At 34.0% G+C, this 20,979-nt stretch overlaps 1 protein-coding gene across 3 annotated transcripts; it reads left to right on the top strand.

The window, feature by feature from the left end:
- The first annotated feature begins 529 nt into the window (after positions 1-529).
- Positions 530-19,059, top strand: LOC122051492 (AP3-complex subunit beta-A-like). 3 transcript variants are annotated; one of them, XM_042612668.1, is made up of 12 exons: positions 530-893; positions 999-1,075; positions 3,514-3,763; positions 3,860-4,480; positions 5,961-6,134; positions 7,856-7,982; positions 8,055-8,164; positions 13,244-13,444; positions 15,009-15,101; positions 15,192-16,006; positions 16,152-16,418; positions 18,457-19,059. In XM_042612668.1, the coding sequence occupies exons 1-12, from the start codon at positions 678-680 to the stop codon at positions 18,803-18,805; spliced, it is 3,300 nt and encodes a 1,099-aa protein (XP_042468602.1). In that variant the 5' UTR covers positions 530-677; the 3' UTR covers positions 18,806-19,059. The 3 variants fall into 3 exon arrangements, with proteins under 3 accessions (XP_042468602.1, XP_042468594.1, XP_042468610.1); XM_042612660.1 differs by having other exon boundaries at positions 15,009-16,006; XM_042612676.1 differs by having other exon boundaries at positions 759-893; positions 982-1,075; positions 15,009-16,006.
- Positions 19,060-20,979: the final 1,920 nt, after the last annotated feature.

The raw sequence follows: 20,979 nt of genomic DNA, 5'->3' as shown, positions 1-20,979 counted from the left end.
GTTTTGGACGCATCCATGCAGATAAATTTTGATATATAGAAAGATTTCTGATTGGTAGATAAAACGAATTTGAATGACAACGAACAAAATAATTGAGCATCTTAAAAGGAAGAAGAAATTTATTTCAATAAGAACTTCGATCAACCCTTGCAAAATAAAACATCAATCATCATAATTTTTTACTGATGATACTGAACTTTCACTTCCAATATCATCGAGAAAAAATGTTTCATATTTCACAGGATGTTCAATTGATCAAACGGTGATAGATTAACGGAGATTAATTCCTAGCAAACGTATGTTTTTAGAAAAAAAACTCTTTCTATTATTTATCTATCTTCAAATAATTTGGGACGAGTGTTTCTAGAATAAAATATTTCATGTAGATTGGACTAAAAAGGCCGATCCATTGGGCCCATAAGAGATATCCATTTTGAGTTCGCATATCCAAATTCCAGAGGCCGTCAAGATCCTGCCCGACCCAACTCGACCCGTTTCGAATCATCAAAAATTAGGCAGAACAGAATGATGGTAGTCAGATAATCCATTTTCTTACCCGGATCTGGAAGACCAGTATCGCCGTCGCCCTCTGTTGGCTACTGCATCCGATCTCGGGCGGTGGTGGAGAGTGAGGAACGATTCCTGCTGGGGAAGACGAGCGAGACTGAACGAGGGAGATGTTTCACCAGTTCTCGGCAACGGCTGAGAGCCTGAGCAAGGCCTCGTCGCTAGTGCTCCGGATCGGCACTGACGCGCACCTCTACGACGACCCTGACGATGTCAGCATCGGTCCCCTTCTTGAAAGTCGCTTTGACTCCGAGAAGGTTGACGCCCTCAAGCGTCTGCTTGCTCTTCTTGCCCAGGGCTCCGATGTCTCCCAATTTTTCCCCCAGGTTTGGATTGCTCGCCTCTGCCCTCCTAACCTATCGTTTTGTCGAATCGATTCTAATGAGCATGCTTGATTTTGGTTGAATGATTTAGTGTTTGAACTTCTTTAGGTCGTGAAGAATGTTGCGTCGCAGTCACTGGAGCTTAAGAAGCTTGTGTATCTCTATTTACTTCATTACGCTGAGAAGTATGTTTGCATTCTTTCTCTTTCTACAATTCGAATGTTGAAAATATTTGCTTGGATGTTTATTAGTGTAATCGAATGAGATACGTCAATGGAAACTAATTCTGAAGTTTCAAGTTTAGGAATTTAGGTCATGTTCATAGAGAGAACCTCTGTGTCATTTGAACTGTCGTACTTGTGCTTCTTAATTGTATTTTCTTCTTGCGCAAGATAAACATGCATTTGCAAGCCATTGCTTGTTACCGTCTTTTAAACTGTTCTACTCATTCTGCTTGATTGCGTTTTCTTCTTGTGCTAGATAAACATGAATAGCATTTGCAAGCTATTAAACTGTTCTACTCATTCTGCTTGATTGTATTTTCTTCTTGTGCTAGATCAACATGAATGGCATTTGCACGCTATTGTCTTGTTGTCAGTATAGTGATCATGTAACTGCTTATAGGTTTTCCCTTTTACCTCTTATTTATTCTCAACTGTCATGATCCAAGAGGTACGAACTTATTTTATATTTTTAATGATGTGTATGAAGATAGTTTCCTTCTTCTCCAAGTACTTGACGAGTACGTCTCTCAAATAACCCTTGAGTCAAGTTAGTTTTAGTTAATTTTGGTAAACCTTCATTCTTACCCTAGTGAGTAAACGAAATCAGTTTCAGAAAACAAGTTCCTTAGATTTCGGATTTGTTTTGATTGCCAAATGGATTTTGGAACATAAATGTATATCACCCACAACTGTCACATTCTTCTCCAGCATGCCAAAGTCAATCACATGGCTAAGTGATTGATTGACTATCTTCTATTATTTGACATTTATTGATCCTTGTTGGTATTTGAGGTGCTTTCGTTTTAGGTTTTTGCCAACTTTTACTTTTTAAAATAACTTTTAGTTCTGTAAAAAATGTTTTAGAAGTAAAATCAGAAGGTATAAAGGCTCTGTCAGGTATTGATACACAATTTATTATTCCTATGATGGCCTACCAACTTAGACCTTGCCTTTTGATTGATTTGTGTTAAAGTCGCATTTCCATCCAAACTGTACACCTAGTCATTGTCATCATCATCATTTTCCTAACTATCTGGAGTCAGCTACATAACCTTTCCTTTCATCAAGCTCTATGCAAAATATATCACTGGTAATATCCTAATTAGTTAAACCACTTTCTAATAGAGTCTTCTTTAGCCATCCTTTCCTCTACATCTCTCAATCTAGTGGGTTCAATTTGTATAGCTATTTATTTTATTATTTATCACCTTTGTATGTGTCCATACCATTTCAGCCTATTTTTCCTTTCTCTTCATATTTAGAGTTATACTTAATTGCTCAAGAATAACAGTTTTTTTTTCTGGTAACCCTAGTTATCTATTTTTAGCATTTTTCATCTTTGTTATTATAATTCTTTTGTACATGTTGTCTCCTAAGTCCTAACTATAATCCTAAGGACAATGCGTTGTAGCACTATTTTGTTGAAAATTTATTTTTCGCTAAAGGGGCACACAACCATCACTCAAAACTCTAGAAACTCTTCATTTTGGCGACACTATTTGTCCTATTAATAATATCTTTATCAATATTTCTTGTTGAATGATACGCCCAAGAATTTTGTGTCATCCATCTTAACTATCCTTCCAATAGTTTGCTATTTAGTTCTATTAAACACAAACCTTTCATTTCTTTATCTTTTCCTCACAATTCAAGATTCTAATTTTTTCTATTTATACACTTTTCAATTAAGAGAATATTTCTTTGAAATAATATTCATCAGGAGATATATTTTGAATAAGACTGCTATATTCTTCTAGTACTATCATAAAAGTGAGGGATTTAAGGCTAGTCATTGACACAAACCTATAATTATAGAAAAGGCATTTTTGACACTCCTACTAGCTTAGTAACTTATTATCATAGACATACTTTCTGACATCAATATATTATTAATTGTTTTTCGTCTCTAGAACCAACCACCATGTTCACCTAATCTTATAGAAATTTAAACTAAAAGATGACTTATATATGACATTTTTTTTGTGTCAGCAAAATGATATAGTTTAAAATCTCCATAGTCCATATGATTTAGGCTACTTATTCTCTTGTTATTCTTTAAAAGCAATTGTGAAAATTTTGGACTTCACATCTTTAATCAATTTTGTCATCATTGTTAAACTTTTCAATTTCAATAACTCAGCATCATGTTTAATGTATTGTAATATGGTTGTAGATATTATCCTGACATACTTATGTAGGATCATTTTTCCTGCTCTGTTTGTTGCTTCCTTAGGAAATTATAATTCAGAGTAATATCTCCATTCAAGAACCATGCACCACCTTTCTTCTTTTCCTTTTTTAGATTTATTTGTCACTTTTCGAAGAGTGATGATTAGTAGCTGATGCAATATCTCTACTTCACTGTTTGAATCTTTTTGTTTTTTTGTGATTCTTATCAGGCGTCAAAATGAAGCTCTCCTCTCTATCAATTGTTTTCAGAAGGACTTATCAGATACAAATCCTTTGGTCCGAGCATGGGCCCTTCGCACTATGGCAGGAATCCGTTTACACGCTGTAGCACCACTTGTATTGAGAGCTATTACTAAGTGTGCTAGAGATCCATCTGCCTATGTCAGGAAATGTGCTGCCTATGCTCTTCCCAAGTTATATGACTTGCACCATGATGAAGATAATTCTTCTTTTGAGGAGGTAAGCTTAGCGTGCCCCCGTCTTTCCCTCATTAAGGACCTTAATTCTCCTGTATTCCTGTGAAATTTTAATGAGAGAAATTTTATCTTCCTGCAGCTTGTTGATATTTTATTAAATGATCATTCCCCTGGAGTTGTTGGAGCTGCCGCCGCTGCTTTCAAATCTGTTTGCCCTTCCAGTCTATTTCTGATTGCAAAAAGTTTTAGAAGGCTATGTGAGATACTCCCAGATGTTGAAGAGTGGGGTCAGATTGTTCTAATTGAGATTCTCTTAAGATATATCATAGCTAGACATGGAATTGTGAAAGAATCCATTATGTTTAGTTTGAGCACAATGTCAACTACCCCAGTGGCCGATGGTTTTCCAACGTTTAGTGGCACATCGGGTAATTGTCAGACCTTGGTGGGTACAACATGTGACGTCAATATGATAACCTTAATGTGCAAAAGTTACATAGACGGACAAATAGAGTGTTTTGCACAAACTGGATGCTCAAATTCTAATGATGATAAGTTGGATTTGTCTCTAACTTCCAGCACTAATGATGATGTTGTGATGCTCTTGCGATGCACATCTCCTTTATTATGGAGTCATAATAGTGCAGTTGTACTAGCAGCTGCAGGAGTTCATTGGATTATGGCTCCAAGAGAAAATATTGAAAGGATCATCAAGCCTCTTTTGTTTATTCTGAGATCTTGTCAAGCCTCCAAATATGTGGTAAATTATGAATTTCTTTAAAATTGTAGAATGAGCAAATAAACTCAAGGGAATGAGCTGTTTTCTTCTCAAATTTGTGTGCTACTTCTTTGAAAGAAATCTCAAATAGTATTATCTATTTGAGGTACCAACTTTGTTGTTTTCCCCACTTTACCTATTGCTTAGACCAAAAAAGAATAGTCCGTTTTCACACTGGCACCACTTAGCTCATCTTTTTCCATTGTTTCTAAACCAGTTTTGAATGGTTTCCTTGCCATCCTTCTTAGAAAGTGCTATATCTATTCCATGTTCTTTTGTTGATTGCTTTCATGTCCTTTATTTATAGTAATCTCTTTTTCTTTGCTTATCATTGCCATCAAAGATGATTCCTCTTCTTAGATAGAATCATTCCTTTTTTCAATGATTTCCAGTACTAACAACTCAGGTGGCTAGTAAGGATATCTTTATTATTTATAGTTCACATTATATATGGTGAAGTATTTGATGAATAGATAAAACTTTATAGCTAAATGCATAGGAATTTATAATATAAAATGCAGTAAAAAGTATATAGATTACACAATTTATGCATACAATATAAAAATCAATTGATGGTTTGAATATACTTGGCAAATTGGCCACAGGTAATATCTTCCATGCCACCCATGCTATTGTATTGATGACTATTGTATCCTGCTGACATTCCTTGGCACACTTCAACAACTGAGTCAAGATGAGTTTAAATAATATTTGTTATTTTTAAAAATTTATTTATCTAAAATTTCAATTCAATTGATTATCTAATTGTCGTATTTTTTATTTTTATAAGTAAACAAAGTAAGTGAAAGATTATAGGTGTAAGATTTGTCTTGTATGTATTCTTCTTGACACACACACAAGTAAAATTGAGAAAATCATATTTAATTCAATTACTAATTAACATAGTTTATTAAGTAGAAACTTTAAGAGAGAGGATTAATGAGAAGCTTATTGAATTCATGTTGGTATTTTCTATTACTGAGTATCAATATGATACACTACAGGAAAAAAAATTCAATTAATGTGATTAATATGGTCCTATTTATAAGAAATAAACCAAGATAGAGAAAGAGTATTGAAGGAATAAAATCCATCTAAATGAATCTTGATGCATGTCAAAGTGACCGAGTGTTAGTACAACATGGTGTTGAAATGTACTATTTCGGCTTTAAGGACCAAAACACGTGAAAGTACTTTAAAATTTGTCCCTAAGCACCTAATTGCCTTCTCTTCTTTTTCTTCTTATCTCCGTTGTTTCCAATTTGCTACTGACACCATGTGTTGGTACTCCTACATGGTGCCAAAATTATCTCATTTCATTTGACTATTGGAACTTGGAATTTCAATACATGACACAAAATCTACTTTCAGAAATTAATATAGTTCTTTTGATCTCTTGCTCAGCTTTCAACTTTAAGTTCCAAATGAGACAGTTGATTTCTTCATTTGTTCGTTTTTGTAGATTCTCTGCAACTTGTTGGTGTTTGCCAAAGCCGTTCCTCCATTTTTTTCACAATATTATGAAGACTTTTTCGTATGTAGTTATGACACATACCAGATCAGAGCTTTGAAGCTTGAGATACTATCAATTATTGCCACAGAATCCTCAATTCCAATAATTTTGCAGGAATTCCAGGTACTTTCTGCTGCTGCTATGACTTTATTAATAATCATTATTTTAGCATATGCTTATTGTGTGATTGGTTTTTCTCTACATGTATGACAAATCAAAGCTGTTTTTGCTTCATAGCATAGTCTGAACCTCGACTCCTTTCAAATTTTGTTTACTGATAAGTGCAAAAATTTGTTAGTGATAATTTCTAAGAAACTTAGTTTATGATGGATAATTTAAAATTTCATTTGGTCTAGTTGGTACAGACGAAATGAATGACATTGCCTATGTATTGAAATTAGAAATAATCGACGAGGGAAAAAATACGTATTTTCCCTATGCTGTCACGTGTTGCCCGTATTTGGCAATGCAAACCTTGGTTTCATTCCGTATTGAGCGAGATGAACTTAAATTCCATGAATCTCAGTTCAGTTAAACACAAATTAAATATAATGAATCTAATTCCAACTGACTTCTTAATTAAACATATAGTTTGAGTTAATTATATACTTAAACAATTACATGATATATGTAACTACATGTAGTATTACACTGAATAATCAGTAACCTCATGAAGTTCATCTTAAATTCATGATCAATGTTGATCATACCACAACCTTCATATTGCTGTGGATCTATAGATGATATGCGATCAATCACCTTGGAGCTCTATAACTTGTATTTATACTCCCAATTTACATATATTGATAGACTTGTAGCCCAACTAATTTAAATATCAAATGTCTGAGGAACCATATTTAACTTGGTGATGGAAAATTCTTGGATTGGCTTCATTTGGATGCTTTAAGAGTCTATGCTTTCATTTCTGGACACATTTATCAATGGAGATCCTTATTAATAAGACATTAGCAGAGGCATTCTTACTAGTTACGTATTTTACAACTTAAAACAATTTGCTATATTTTCTGGGTTGTTTCCTTGAAATTTTAATTCATTTGACTATGAAACTGCAATATTCTTATTTTTGAAAGTAAGAAAACCAAATGAGAAGATCAAAGGCTAGAGCTAGATCAAAATCATGTTGGTATGCCTATACTCGAGCCGATTCATGCCAAGTGTTAGCAGGAATCAGCATTAAGATATTGTTCCAGGTTGATACCACAAATTTGCATGGAAACAACTTCTTGCAAAGCAGGGTAAGACTGTATACAATAGACCCTTTCTCGGGACCCGCATTTGCGGGAGTTTTGTACACCGGACTGGCCTTTTTAAATCTTCTTAATGGATTGATAAAGTAAACTATTTAACACGACAAAGGAATAGGAATGCTGGTCTAGTCTTTCCTTCTTGATTTTTTGGAGTGTAAAATGAAGAAATGTTAGGTAATATTGATAAAATGTCAATAAATGAGCAAATCTTGGGGTTAATTGCTTCTCAATGAGTTCATTCTATGGGATTCCTTACTAAGGATTTGGAAGTAAAGAATCCATCTTAACTGATCTGAGATATGAAATACCCTCTTTGGTTGATATTGAAATATGAAAATGACCATTCGATTTGGAAGATGATTTTTCTTGTGATAGCTTTCTTGTTTTTGTTTATTCTTTCTTCTGCTATGGAAGATAGCTAGCTATCATCACATAATAAGTAGGCTTCATCTTTAGGAGTTGATAGGTGGAGAATACATGTTTAGTGTTTACAAATGGTGAATGTTCTATTGTAGTTTATTTTTACCATTTAGTCTAAAAAGTTTTTGATGTTTATATTTATAGTTGTGCTGTTAGGATTATGTTAAAGATCCAGATAGGAGATTTGTTGCTGATACTGTTGCTGCAATTGGATTGTGTGCACAAAGGTTGCCGATGGTAGCATCTGCTTGCTTGGAAGGACTTTTAGCAATCACATTTTATGGTAACTGCAGTTATATTTGATAACTTTTCTCATGATTGTAAATTTGCTGATAGAAATTAGTCAAATTCACAGAATCATCCTTAAGTAGTTCAAGCCAGATTGATGGAGAAGCCGGTGTCTTGGTTCAAGCAATCATGTCAATAAAAGCTATTATAAAGCAGAACCCAGATAGTTATGACAGGGTAATTGTTCTATTATTTACAATGTGATTCTTATTTTAAGTGTATTTCTTGATGAATTCAGGTTTTCTGACTTAGTTTCCCAGTTAATCTACAAACTGAGGAAACCAAAGTCAAATGGAACCTGATTTCACTAGTATGTTTTTGTATATATGAACTGCTGGAAGTGGTGAATCAAAACACTACATTTGGGAAGAGTATATATGCAGTACTTATCCATCTTGTTCATAGCTCAAGTTCTTTGCAGCCTAACTCTAGATGTAGTTTGATAGCATTATGTCATCATGCGTCCTACAAATTCTATGGCTTGGATTCACTCTGAAATATTAGTTTGGCTGCCCAGGATCATCAATGGAAAAATATATATGAATGTCGCTGTGAGGCGTATTGTGATGATCCATATGTTTCCATATTGGGATTTCCTTCTCTGATGTGTCCTGTGGTACATATGATTTTAATGTCTCTTTTGCTTTGTACTGATAACTTCACTTATGACGAACCAGTCATGGCCGGTCCGAATAAAGGAGGAGCGTTGTGTTAGGTTGCCAGCTAGCGTTAAAACTATAACAAATATTCAATGAATGGATTTATTAAACTATTGTATTAATGCTAGGTTGTTCCCCGGAAGGAATGCATTGCAGGGTCAGGCTATAACGTTTCGGCAAGAATTGCTTCATCTCCAGAATTTGAGTGTAGTGCTAAATATACAAGAATTCGCGTTGCAAGGTCCGATTATAACATATCGGCAAGGATCGTTACATCTTCAGGGAAACTTGGATGTAATATTAAATAGGCAAGAGTTCTCACGCCATAAGTTGGATAAGAACAAATATGATAGGAAAATTAATAATCTAAGATTTAGAACTAGGAACCTCACTGGTAATGGAGGTAGTAGATACAATGATTAGGAGAAGAATTAGTATTTTGTGTGTACAAGAGATAAAATGACTAGACGAGAAGGCAAAGATGATAGAGAACTTGAGTTTTAAGTTATGCTACAGAGTAAAGCAAGAAATGAAATGGGTATTGTTGTAGATAGTTCGTTAAAGGATGAAGTTGGAGTAGTTAGAAAAGGAGATAAAATTATAGCCCTTAAGATAATAATGACGAAAGAAACTATGAACATAATTAGCGTATATGCACCGCAAGTAGGATTAGATGAAACTACCAAATCAAGGTTTTGGGATGACTTAGATGAATTATTATAAAACATTCTGTCAAATGAAATGATTTTAATATAAGGTGATCTAAATGTGCATGCCGGAGTGAAAAATGAGAAATATGAGAGGGTACATGGGGGTTATGAGTTTGGAGCGAGAAATGAGGAAGGAAAAACTATATTAGATTTTGTGATAGTATATTATTTTATATTAGCTAATACATTTTTTTTAAGAAAAGAGAAGAATCGTAAATTTACTTTCTTATGGTTAGGAAGAAGAATAGAAAGATTTGTAAAGATTTCAAGGTCATCCTTAAAGAAAGCTTAACTATCCAACATAGGTTAGTAGCGTAGGATATACGCCTCTAACATAGTATCAATAGAAAGAAAATGTATACGACTCCTGAAATTAAGTGGTGGAAGTTAAAGGATGTGAAACAAAATGTATTTAGGAGAAGGTAGGAGTACAAGTATTAGGTGAAATATACAGTGACTCTAATACAACATAGGATAAAATGATATCAAAGTTGAAAATAGTAGTTAATAGTTTACTCGGTGAGTCACCACTAAGTAAGGAATCTAAGTGGTGGAATGAGAAAGTATAAGAGAAAGTGAAGGAAAAATGAATAGCTTATAAGGAACTATATATTTGTAAGAACGAGGAAAACTTAAAAAATATACAATAACCAAGAAAGAAGCTAAGAAAGTAGTGAATATAGCAAAAAATAAAAATTTTGAACAATTATATTAAAAATTGGATAAATAGAAAGATAAAGAGATATTTATAGAATAACTAAAGTGAAAGGAAGATAAGAGATCTTATCAAAATAAAATTTATTAAAGATGAATGTAATAGGGTACTAGTAAATGATGGAGAAATAAAAGAGCGGTGGAATTGGTATTTTCATCAACTTTTTAATGAATGTTTAGGTAACCAACTTAACTTAGGTAATTTAGGTAAGTAAAATGAGCATAGAAATTTAAATTTTTATCATAGAATTCAAACTTCAGAAGTAAAACAGGCTTTAAATGGGATGCACAAATGGAAAAATCCTTGGATCAGATGATATTCCGATAGAGGTATGGAATTGCCTAGGGAAACAAGGTATTGAATGACTTACAAAATTATTTAACATGATATTGAAAACGAAAAAAATGCCTAATCAATGGAGGATGAGTACTTTAGTTCCATTGTGCAAACTATAGGGGTATTAAACTAATGAGTCATATCATGAAACTTTAGGAAAAAGTAATACAAAAAAGATTAAGAAAGGAGACCTCGGTGATCGAAAATCAATTTGGGTTCATGCCTGAAAGGTCAAAAATAGATGTTATACATCTTCTTAGATAATTAATTGAAAAATAAGGAGCAAAAACAAGACCTACACATGGTATTCATTGACTTAGAAAAAGCTTATGATAGAATCCCAAGAGAAATTATATGAAGAATTATAGAAAAAAGATATGTTAGCGTAACATATATTGAACTTATTAAGGATAGTACGAGGATGTAACAACCAGATTAAAGACTTGGAAGCATTTCCAATAAGGATAAGCTCTAAGTCCCCATCTTTTTACACTAATTATGGACGAACTCATTGTACACATTCAAGACACAGTACCGTGGTACATGCTGTTTGCAGATGATGTTGTTTTGATAGATGAGACATATGAAGGAGTAAATGCTAAACTAGAATCTTGGTCGGAAACACTAGAAGGAAAAGATTTTAGGCTTAGTAGAATAAAGACAGAATATATGGAATTTAACTTTGGCAATATTAGACGTAATGAGATAATTGTTAAAATAGGAGATGACTAGTTGCTCGGAACCGAGAGTTTTAAATATTTAGGATCATTTTTGTAAAATGATGGAGGAATTGAGAGAGATATCTTACATAAAATACAAGCAGGATGGTTAAAATAGAAGAGAGTGTCGGATGCTTTATGTGACTGTAAAGTACCTCTAAAACTTAAAGAAAAGTTCTACAAAATCGCAGTTAAACTTGTTATGTTATATGGAGCTGAATGTTGGTCTATAACTCGAGTACATGAGCAGAAGATGAGAGTTATAGAGATGAGGATGTTAAGATAAATGTGCAGACATACAAGGATGGACAGAATAAGAAATGAGAGTATTAGAGAGAAAGTCCGAGGTGCATCTATTGAGTGAAACTCTGAGAGACACGTTTAAGATGGTACGGGCATGTACTTAGATAACTAATAAATGTTCCAGTTAGGTGATATGAAAGTATGACAAATACGCATATCAAACGAGGAAGATAAAAAAAAAGACTTGGTTAGTAATAATAAAATAAGATAAAATTTATTTAAGTATAGATGATAATATAGTAGAAGATATAGCTCAATTGTGTAAAAAGATTCATATAGCCGACCCCACCTAGTGGTATAAAATTTAGTTGTTGTTGTTATTGTTGTTGTTGTTTTGCTTTGTATTGATGAATCATATATTTTTAGTTTAGGATGTCATTTAGAAGTTTCACTATTATGTATCCATTTTTGTGCATTGTGATGTGTTGTCCTGAACAAAGCTTCAAATTTAGTGAATTATATAATACAGTTGCTTTGAAGTGGAAAAAGCCTTTTGTTAAGGTTATTTTATATATACTATAACTTCTAGTAATGTTTCTACATGCTAAGTGTATTTTGTCAAGCAATATGTATAGTACCATGGTTCCAATCTGCACTCTGTTATTGTAGAAGCTTTCTTCCTGACAGCTATACTTTCTTACAGGTGCTTTCTTAGCCTTTTCTAGATCCCTTAGCTAGCCTGTGTCTTTTGTCTATTTTTGCTTGTGGATTATTGGGCCACCATGCATTTACCTAGATAAGGCTGGATCGATTGACATATATGAAGTTAATGGGGCCATGGGAATTGTATAGATCCCTTGTTGGGATGGTTGATCTGTGGCATAATCTATTTCACATGGAAGATGAGATTCTCTTCATAGGATGTTTATATGTCTCAGCTGTGTTAATTTTTAGTAGAACTTGTTGCTAGAGTTAACCTTCACATTTGGGATGTTATTAGAAGGGATCTGATAGTGTATCTAATCTGCTGCATGATACCTGCATTTTTATGTTATTATATCTTTTTTATTCTCTTGTCAAGTCAATTTAGGCCGATTAAAAACAAAGCAATGGGTATTTGTTTGCAAAAGTATATAGCATGTTCTTTTAATATGGCAGATTTGAAGTATCATTAACTTGGCTTCATGGTACTGTAATTCTTTTAGAGAGAATTTTTAATTTTGTTTTAGTCAACATGCTATTTACTTAATCTACTTCAGTCTTGGGCAGATCTGCTCCAGAATTAAATTGAAAGATTTTCAGTCTCACTCAAAGGCATCATCGACGGTGGTTGATGGAAATAAATCTTTATTTTTTTGTTTCTAATTGTATGTATGTTCACACAATTGGATCTATGCAATCGAAGTTCCACCAGTCCGTGGTTGGGGTGATTCTGCAAGTGGGTTGTCAATCTGGATAAAATATTAATTACTGTCTTGTAATCATGGCTATTTATCCTCCCAATTATCCTCATAGCATATATACTCTCCAAATTCAATATGAGATTATCCTCAATCCCCGGATTCTACCATAAAGGTCTTGGCCATTTTCAAAGTGGATTTTTTCCCATGTTATCATAAATTAACTGCTCTTTTGTTGCTGAAACCAGCACCATGGAAGCTTTATTGTTTTTTTTAATATATTGAATGTTGCTACCAAATCAAAATAAAGTTATTATTACATCTTGGGGAAGGATTTTGTTTATTATACTATGAATATTGATTGTATATTAAACTTTTTTTGGTTAATTTTTTCATTCCAGTTTAGGCAATTATACTCAAAGTCACTATAATGCTACATATTACACATGCTTTACTCTCTTTGTTTCTGTGAAGGTGATTGTACAACTGGCTTGCAACTTGGACAGAATAAAAATACCTGCAGCACGAGCATTAGTTATTTGGATTATTGGAGAATACAGCGTTATTGGGCAGATTATTCCCAAAGTAGTACCGAGCATACTGAACTACCTTGCATGGTCTTTTACTTCAGAGGAACCTGACACAAAGCTTCAAATCCTAAATACTGCTGCAAAGGTACTAATTCAAATTCTCTCTGTTTGCTGCCCTTGGGCTGCATATCAGTGGACCATTTGTTGCATCCATGTTTTTATACCATCTTCCTTTTGAGGTCTTTTTTCATTCTTCCCTGCATTATTCCTCCTGACTTAATATTCATCATTTTTTCCCATTCATACCTTTTGATTAAACACTTTTAATGTTCAATGTGAGTATACAATTGTAACATTAAACCTCTTGTTTGCCTATGATTGCTAACCAATTGAGATTTGTCTCATAAGCATCATTAGAAAAAACAATCAGTGCTTGAAATACCCTTTTGCCATTTTGATCAGTGAATGGGCTAATTGTGTGTCAATGGAATTTTTTCTTCCATATGCTGATACTTTCAGTTGTTTGTGCTGGGTTGAATCCAAATATATGTTTTGGTGTTCATACTAAAATTTTTCATAAAAAGAGCATTTACTCATCGGTATGAGGTGTATTTGTAGGCATTGTTACATTAATATTCTGGTTGAGGATAGAATAAAAATAATGACAACTCTGGAAGCTAGTAACAACAAGTCACTTTTGGGTCATGATGGATGTTATGAAGATGGTTACAAAACTTCAAATGATTCTCTTTTCTTTTACTTTCTTTAACAGTGTGTTTCTTATGGTGAATTGAAGAGGTGAACTAGTAACCTGAGCAGAAGGGCATGTGGGACACACTTTCTCTATCTTTCATTGTAGAACAATGAAGAGAGGGCAATTCTCTCCTATACTCCCAAATCGGCTGGAAATGAGCTGCACACGGCAAATGCTGATTGTATTGAAGGAAAATAAATTAAAAAAAAATCAGAAACTAGTATTTCCCTCTTTCCCTTCAAAGAAACAGTGGGAAAGAAAGATTCCTATGTTTCTTTCTGACAATGAAACGATGAGGGAATTATTGTATCATTTTTCTTCTATCGACTTTTTATCTTTTTCATCATAACTTTCTTCCACACTTTCTATTCTTGATGGGTAAGATAGTCTGAGCCTATGATAGTTCTTAGTCAAGTTACTATGTCTAAGGTAGTTGGGTCTAGGCAGGTGACACATCTTTCCTTAGTGTTAGCCAATACCTAATCTCAAGTATCTAAAATATCACACTACATATGCGAAGTAAAAAACCATCACTAATATGTTGTATCCTTGGAACTTGCTTCTATAAATGTCGTGTTCTATGTCTATTATCAAAGAAATGGAGCAGACAAACAAACAAAGGAACCTCACACTGAAAGAAATTAATATAGGACACTGGACCACTTTTGTATAGCTGACTCTAAATAAAATGATAAAATAAATAATATAAATTAGGAAAATATGCTAGACTCTAATTGAAATTATAATTATCCCCTGATTATTACTTAAACGAAAAAAAAACACAAGTCCTAAACTACCAAATGCTAAAATCAAATATAAAATTTAATTGCAGATGCGCCAATCTAGGACTATTCTCCAATTATTCTTTAAATTATTTCTCTTTTTTATATGTTATTTGTTTTCTATTTTACATTAGTTATATTCTTTTGTCATTTGTTGTTTTTAAATTTTGCAGGTTTTATTATGTGCCCAAGGAGCAGATTCATTGGCTTTCAGAAAGATTCTTAGCTATTTTATTGAATTGGCAAAGTATGACATAAATTATGATGTACGTGATCGTGCACATTTCATTTTTAAATTCATGCCACACAGTTTGATGACATCCTCTGAGAAAGATAACAACTCAGATATATCACAGAATGGTAGGATGCATCATGAACCTGGTGGAAAGATATTGAATGGAAAAATGCATTCATCAATATCATCAACAAAGAGTTCCCGGATTTACCTTCCTGGATCTCTCTCACAGATAGTTCTTCATGCAGCTTCTGGTTATGAACCCCTGCCTAAACCCTGTAGTCTGCTCAATACTGATCTCACTGCTGGAGTAGTCAATGAAACAAATGACTCTGATATATCTTCTGGATCTTCGATTGAAGAAAGTGGCTCTGTTTATGATTCTGATCATTCTTCAATTAGCTCAGATGATGGAAATGAATCAGTCAATGATTCAAATGATACTGAATCTACTGCTTTGGCTGTCAGAAATGATGTTCAAGATGTCAGAGAAAAAACATTAGTTGATGTTTCTAATGTTAATGTTTGTGTTGATGATTCAAATGAGAACACCAAGGGGAACTTATCTGCATTTATCTCTACAGATTTGGCAGAGTTGATGCCTAAATTAGCTTTGGAGTCTTGGTTGGATGAAGAACCTGGTGTGTCATCTATTCAAACAACTCAACAAGCATCTTCTGGGAGAATATCCATTAACAATCTTAATTGTACTGTTACACCTAAGCTTCATAGTCTTCTTGATCCTACAACTAATAATGGCTTGAGAGTGGAATATGCATTTTCATATGAGATTTCAACTATATCTTCAATGTTAGTACTTGTTGAAATTTTCTTTGAGAACTGCTCTTCTGAACCAATAAAAAATATAGCATTGAAAGATGGAGAGTCTTCTTTGAGCGTGGAATCTTCAGACCAAGTGCTAGGAGAATCTGAAAGGTGATTTTTGTGTTCTCTTTGACACTGGCCTTTTGTATCTAATATGGAATTTAACGCTTCAACCGGCTAGAGATTTATAATATGAAATCTTTTTATCTTATCTTACTGCATACACACTGATATGTTTGTCTTGTTTCTTGTGTAGTCTGCTTCGAACTGCTAATGTACCACCTGTGCTTTCTACTGAAGAGATTGCATCTCTAGATCCAGGTCAAAGGGTGAAGAAATTAATTGAAATCCGTTTCCCCCATCATCTTTTGCCACTAAAGTTGGCTGTAACATGCAATGGGAAAAAGTTTTCAACAAAGCTCTGGCCAGATATTGGGTATTTTCTTAAACCACTTTCCATGAACACGAGTGCATTTATAGATCATGAACGACAATTGCCGGGGATGTTTGAGTATTCAAAGAGGTCAGTGATTTTTCATTTCTTCCATCTTTTAACCATCCTTTGTCAAATGTCATTAGTAGTGGTAGCCTAATCATTAATGACAGTATTGATTACAAAATGTGGTATGATTAACTACTTTGAATCAAGGAGACTAAGATCTATGAAGATCAGATTTATGTTCTATATAGGTAGTCTAGTAAAGTATCATCGATTTGTTCTAGCATGCATGGCAAGAGCTACATGCGGGTGAATTGGGGTGAATTGCCCACAGTCAATCCAAAAGTCAACTATAAACATGAAGTTGTTTTTATTAATTAAAGTATCCTATTAAACAAGTGCATTTTTTCATAAAATGGACCCACCTGAAGGGTGTACACAGTTAGTTTAGTTTAACGTGGAAGGAAAATAAAAAATTATCATTTATTTTTTATCAACAATGTTTTGAATCAATTTGCACTTTCTAAATTTTGATTTAGTTTGCAACTAATAAAACTATTCGACCCAAATAGTTTCATAGATCTTCATCCTATGTATATATGTGTATTTGTGTGTGTTTAAAATGATCTCTAAATAAGAGATATAAATAATGGAAATATGTTTTTTTTGTATGTTTGTTTGTTTTCTAATCCCAACAAAATTAAAGATTTTCAATTTATATTTTTCGTTTGATATCTCACTGAGTAGCTAAAAGAATTTAAGATTCGTTTGTTGGATGTGATATAGTTGGTAATGAAATTATTTGAAAAACTTGAAGGTCCCTCACACAGTCCAAAGTGGGAATTGAGATAAATTGTTGGTTTGCTTCTAGCTTACTTTCATTCTATTTTCTATATTGCAAAATAAACAACATAAAACTATAAAAATATCTCTTTTTTTATTATCAATCTTTTTGTTGGTCACTACAATTGTTTATTTTTCAAGAACTCTAAAAGTTGATTAATTAAAAAAAATAGTTAGTAATGTTTGTTCAGTTGAACCTAATTTCACCATTTGAATAATTTGTTTAGTTTCAGAATTGGCATAGTTCAAAGGAGAGTTTTAATTATTTCAATTTGATTTGACTGGGTTAGAATCATTAGTCCTAGCATATCTGTCGTATCTTCTGCCAATTTGCTTGAATTAACTTATTTGCACAATTAAATGTTCTCCCATAGAGTCTTGGAGCTTGGCCTCGGCCATGCTAGACATGAATAATAATATGACACCAAAATATCATAAAACATTAACAGAGAATCTTAGGATGATTTTATTGTCTAACCATAAGATCAGTTGGATCACATCAAATGTAGCAGCTTAACTACTAAGATAATTAAATGCTGATAAATTGAAATCATGTTAGAAGCAACACGGTTATCCTTTTTCTTTCTTTCATTAGATTATAACTTGAAGATCTAAATCCATAATAGTATTAAAGGCATCTACTAATATCTTACCATATAATTTGCCAGTCATTCCTTTCTTTGCCTCTCAAAAGGCCCGTTGACGTCACCATCCAATTTCCATTAATATTAAAAAAAAACAATAATCTGTTCTTACCTTTCATTCCATATAACCTTTTGACAATCTCACCACCTATTCATCATTTCCAAGAGCGTGGAGAACAATGTAGAAATTTCAAACGCCTCTCGAATATTCATTTCTAACAAGCTGTTTAAGTTGGGCTCCCTTTCAATGCAGCTATGCAATAATTTTAATGCTAATTGTAAAATTAATGAACTTCAACAATAAGAAGAGCATTGAATTAATAAGACGTTATGACATTCTAATCTCTCTGTAAAATGAAGTCCCATCTTGATCATTTTAAGCATACAAGATTGAATGTGGATACTTTACAGGGATTAAAATTATGTTCCTTGATTGCCAGTGATCTATCAATCAAAACAAGTTATTGAAAAATGCAATGAGGAGAGAACTTGAGATAGAGGAACACAAAAACACAATTTAGGATGACCTTCTGTGTGCAATTTTGTACTTGTAAGAAGATGACAAAGGGGTTTATTTCTTGAACTGTACCTTTTTCCTGATAAGTGTAAACACCATCTTAAATCATCTGTAACAGGTGCACTTTCAAGGACCATATTGAGAAGATTGCCCCAGTGAAGGATGATAGTTCAATTCATTCGGATAAAATCATTTTACTTTCTCAAATTTTGGCATCCAAGGTTCTGAGCAATTGCAATGTTTCCCTTGTATGTGCGGACATCCCTGTTTCTTTTAATATCGATGATGCATCAGGTTTGTGCTTACGTTTCAGTGGGGAATTATTGAGCAACTCAAAACCTTGCCTGATTTCTATCTTAGTCGAGGGCAAATTCTCAGAACCTTTGGTTCTCACTGTCAAGATCAACTGTGAAGAAACTGTTTTTGGCCTCAACTTGTTAAACAGAGTGGCAGCATTTCTACAATGAAAATCCAGCTTTAGTTTTACAGTAGTGATTGCCTTAAAGCCAAAAAATTCTGTATTAAATATGTTACTTTGACTCAGATGATGGTTGATCTGCTACTACATAGAGAAGACAGTTGTGGAATTCACTTGTCTTCTAGGATATCAAGTGTACTTTTTGAGGGTAAACATTTAGTTCGCCCCGAACGTGTCGTATTAAATCAGCGTGTAAACAATACCTTTTCTCGGAGAGCTTGTATTTTAAAATTCAAAACTTCATTGACGTCATTCAATTTATTGTCGTAATGAAGGAGCACAAGTCCTCAATTATTTAGAATAGCATGGTTTTATGGTTTCTTAGTGGAGTCCTAGGAAGACAGATTGGGTTAATGTACAGAGAGCAAATTCTTATCCGATAAATGATGGTTTAATTGTCAAGTCTAATAATTGCACATTCAATCAATTTCACAAGGATAGAACCATGCCAAACTTTATGGTTGCAATTCTTAAAACAGGTAGGTGATTAAGCTGGTCAAGTTGGAATAGGAATGAAGGGTTCTTCTGCATCTATATTCAGAACCTGCAACCTGAAAGGTCTCTAATTCACATGATAACGACCACTAATTGACTTGACTATGAAGCAGTTGAGCAAGTTCTAATGGCATGTTCTGTTGAAGATCAATATCACCTCGTTAACGGATAAAAATAAAAATATAGATGAGAGTATTCTTTCTCATTCAATGGATAAGATTTAACAGATAGAAATTAGAATGTGTGGTTGAGAGTATTTCTCTCATTCAATAGATAGAATTTAATTGATAAGAATTAAAATGTATGGTTGAGAGTATTTCTCTCATCCAATGGATAGAGATAGAATTTCTTGGTAGATAGAATTTAGTTTTCTGATCAACTATTTATCTTGTATGGTGAGTGCTATAAATACTCCCCCTGCATTCTTGTTTTATCATCCAACGAAAAATAAAAGTATAGAGTCTTCAAGTTGAAAGTTGTTCTTCATCTTCCTTTTCTTTTCCTCTCTAAAATTGTGAGTGATTTTCAAAAGTGTTGTAGTGTCTTTGTAGTGTGAATATAATACAAGTAATTTATTTACTTGTTTATAGTCCAATTTATTTTCTCCACAATTGGTATCAGAGCTGAACGATCAGGGATTGTTCTTGGTGGAGTTATCTTGAATCGTGAAGAGGTTTATATTGTACAAGGTTGTTCATCAAACTTGTTCGGTATAATCAAAATCTCTCCGACACGATGAGTGACCTTCAAATAGTAGGAGGAATAAAGAAACTCAACAACAAAAACTACAACACTTGGAAAAGATGTATGGAGTCCTACCTGTTGGACCACGTGGTAGTTTTGATGTGATCAACCAAGTTGGTTAGGTCCTGCTGTATTTGATCCCTGTGTCTGAGTGTGCAGGAGCTTAGGAACACAGGAAGTCGAGCGGAAGACGCAGCTAGCGAGAAGGACGGCACGGGAAGGGAGCCGACGGGCTCGGTGCGTCCGAAGGACGAGAGAGCTGCGGAAGAGTACTCCGGTGGGCGTGAAGAGCGTGCGCGACGTTCGAGGGACGTGAAGCCGGGACGGAAGGCTGCTCGAGGAAAAGGCCGGAAATTGGGTTCGGGTGAGCCCTATTTCGGTTGGCCGAAATCACCCAAACAAACGGAGCTTCGGAAGACAAAGTGAAGAAGAAAAGGAGTCAAAAGATGCTGGAAGTTACTGTAGTAGAAATTACTGTAGCAGGAACCTTGAAGGCGCCTTGAATGGATTTAAGGCGCCTTGAGCAGGCCAGTTTGACCGTTTGCGCTGCGGATAAAGTTTTATCCGCAGATTGAGTTGGAGGCGCCTTAAACCTTGTTGGAGGCGCCTTGGACTCTCGGGATAAGATTTCCAGGGCCTATATAAAGGCCCTTGGAGCTAGAAATTCAACAACAACTCAAGCAATCAATCTGTAAGCAATTCCTAAGCAACTAGTGAGCTTCAAAAGTGTAAAAGGCTTCTCCGCCTTCAGAGAAGGAGATTTTTCTTACTGCGCTCTCTTCTACTGTCCTGGATTAACAACCTCCTTGGTTGTAACCAGGTTAAATCCCTGAGTCTTTTCTGTTCCTATTTCTTTTTCTGTTTCATTAATTTAGTTGCTGTTATTTTTATTGCTGATTTAATTCTGAGTTGAAATCCGAGGAG

The sequence above is a fragment of the Zingiber officinale genome, chromosome 1B (genome assembly GCF_018446385.1).
Source record: "Zingiber officinale cultivar Zhangliang chromosome 1B, Zo_v1.1, whole genome shotgun sequence".
NCBI lineage: Eukaryota > Viridiplantae > Streptophyta > Magnoliopsida > Zingiberales > Zingiberaceae > Zingiber > Zingiber officinale.
This window is presented reverse-complemented; position numbering and strand designations above follow the sequence as displayed.

Coding starts and splice junctions, on each gene's coding strand:
- LOC122051492 (XM_042612660.1), top strand. CDS start 678: ATGTTTCACCAGTTCTCGGCAACGGCTGAGAGCCTGAGCAAGGCCTCG. Junction 894..998: donor TCTCCCAATTTTTCCCCCAG/GTTTGGATTGCT, acceptor GAACTTCTTTAG/GTCGTGAAGAATGTTGCGTC. Junction 13,445..15,008: donor TCCTAAATACTGCTGCAAAG/GTACTAATTCAA, acceptor TAAATTTTGCAG/GTTTTATTATGTGCCCAAGG.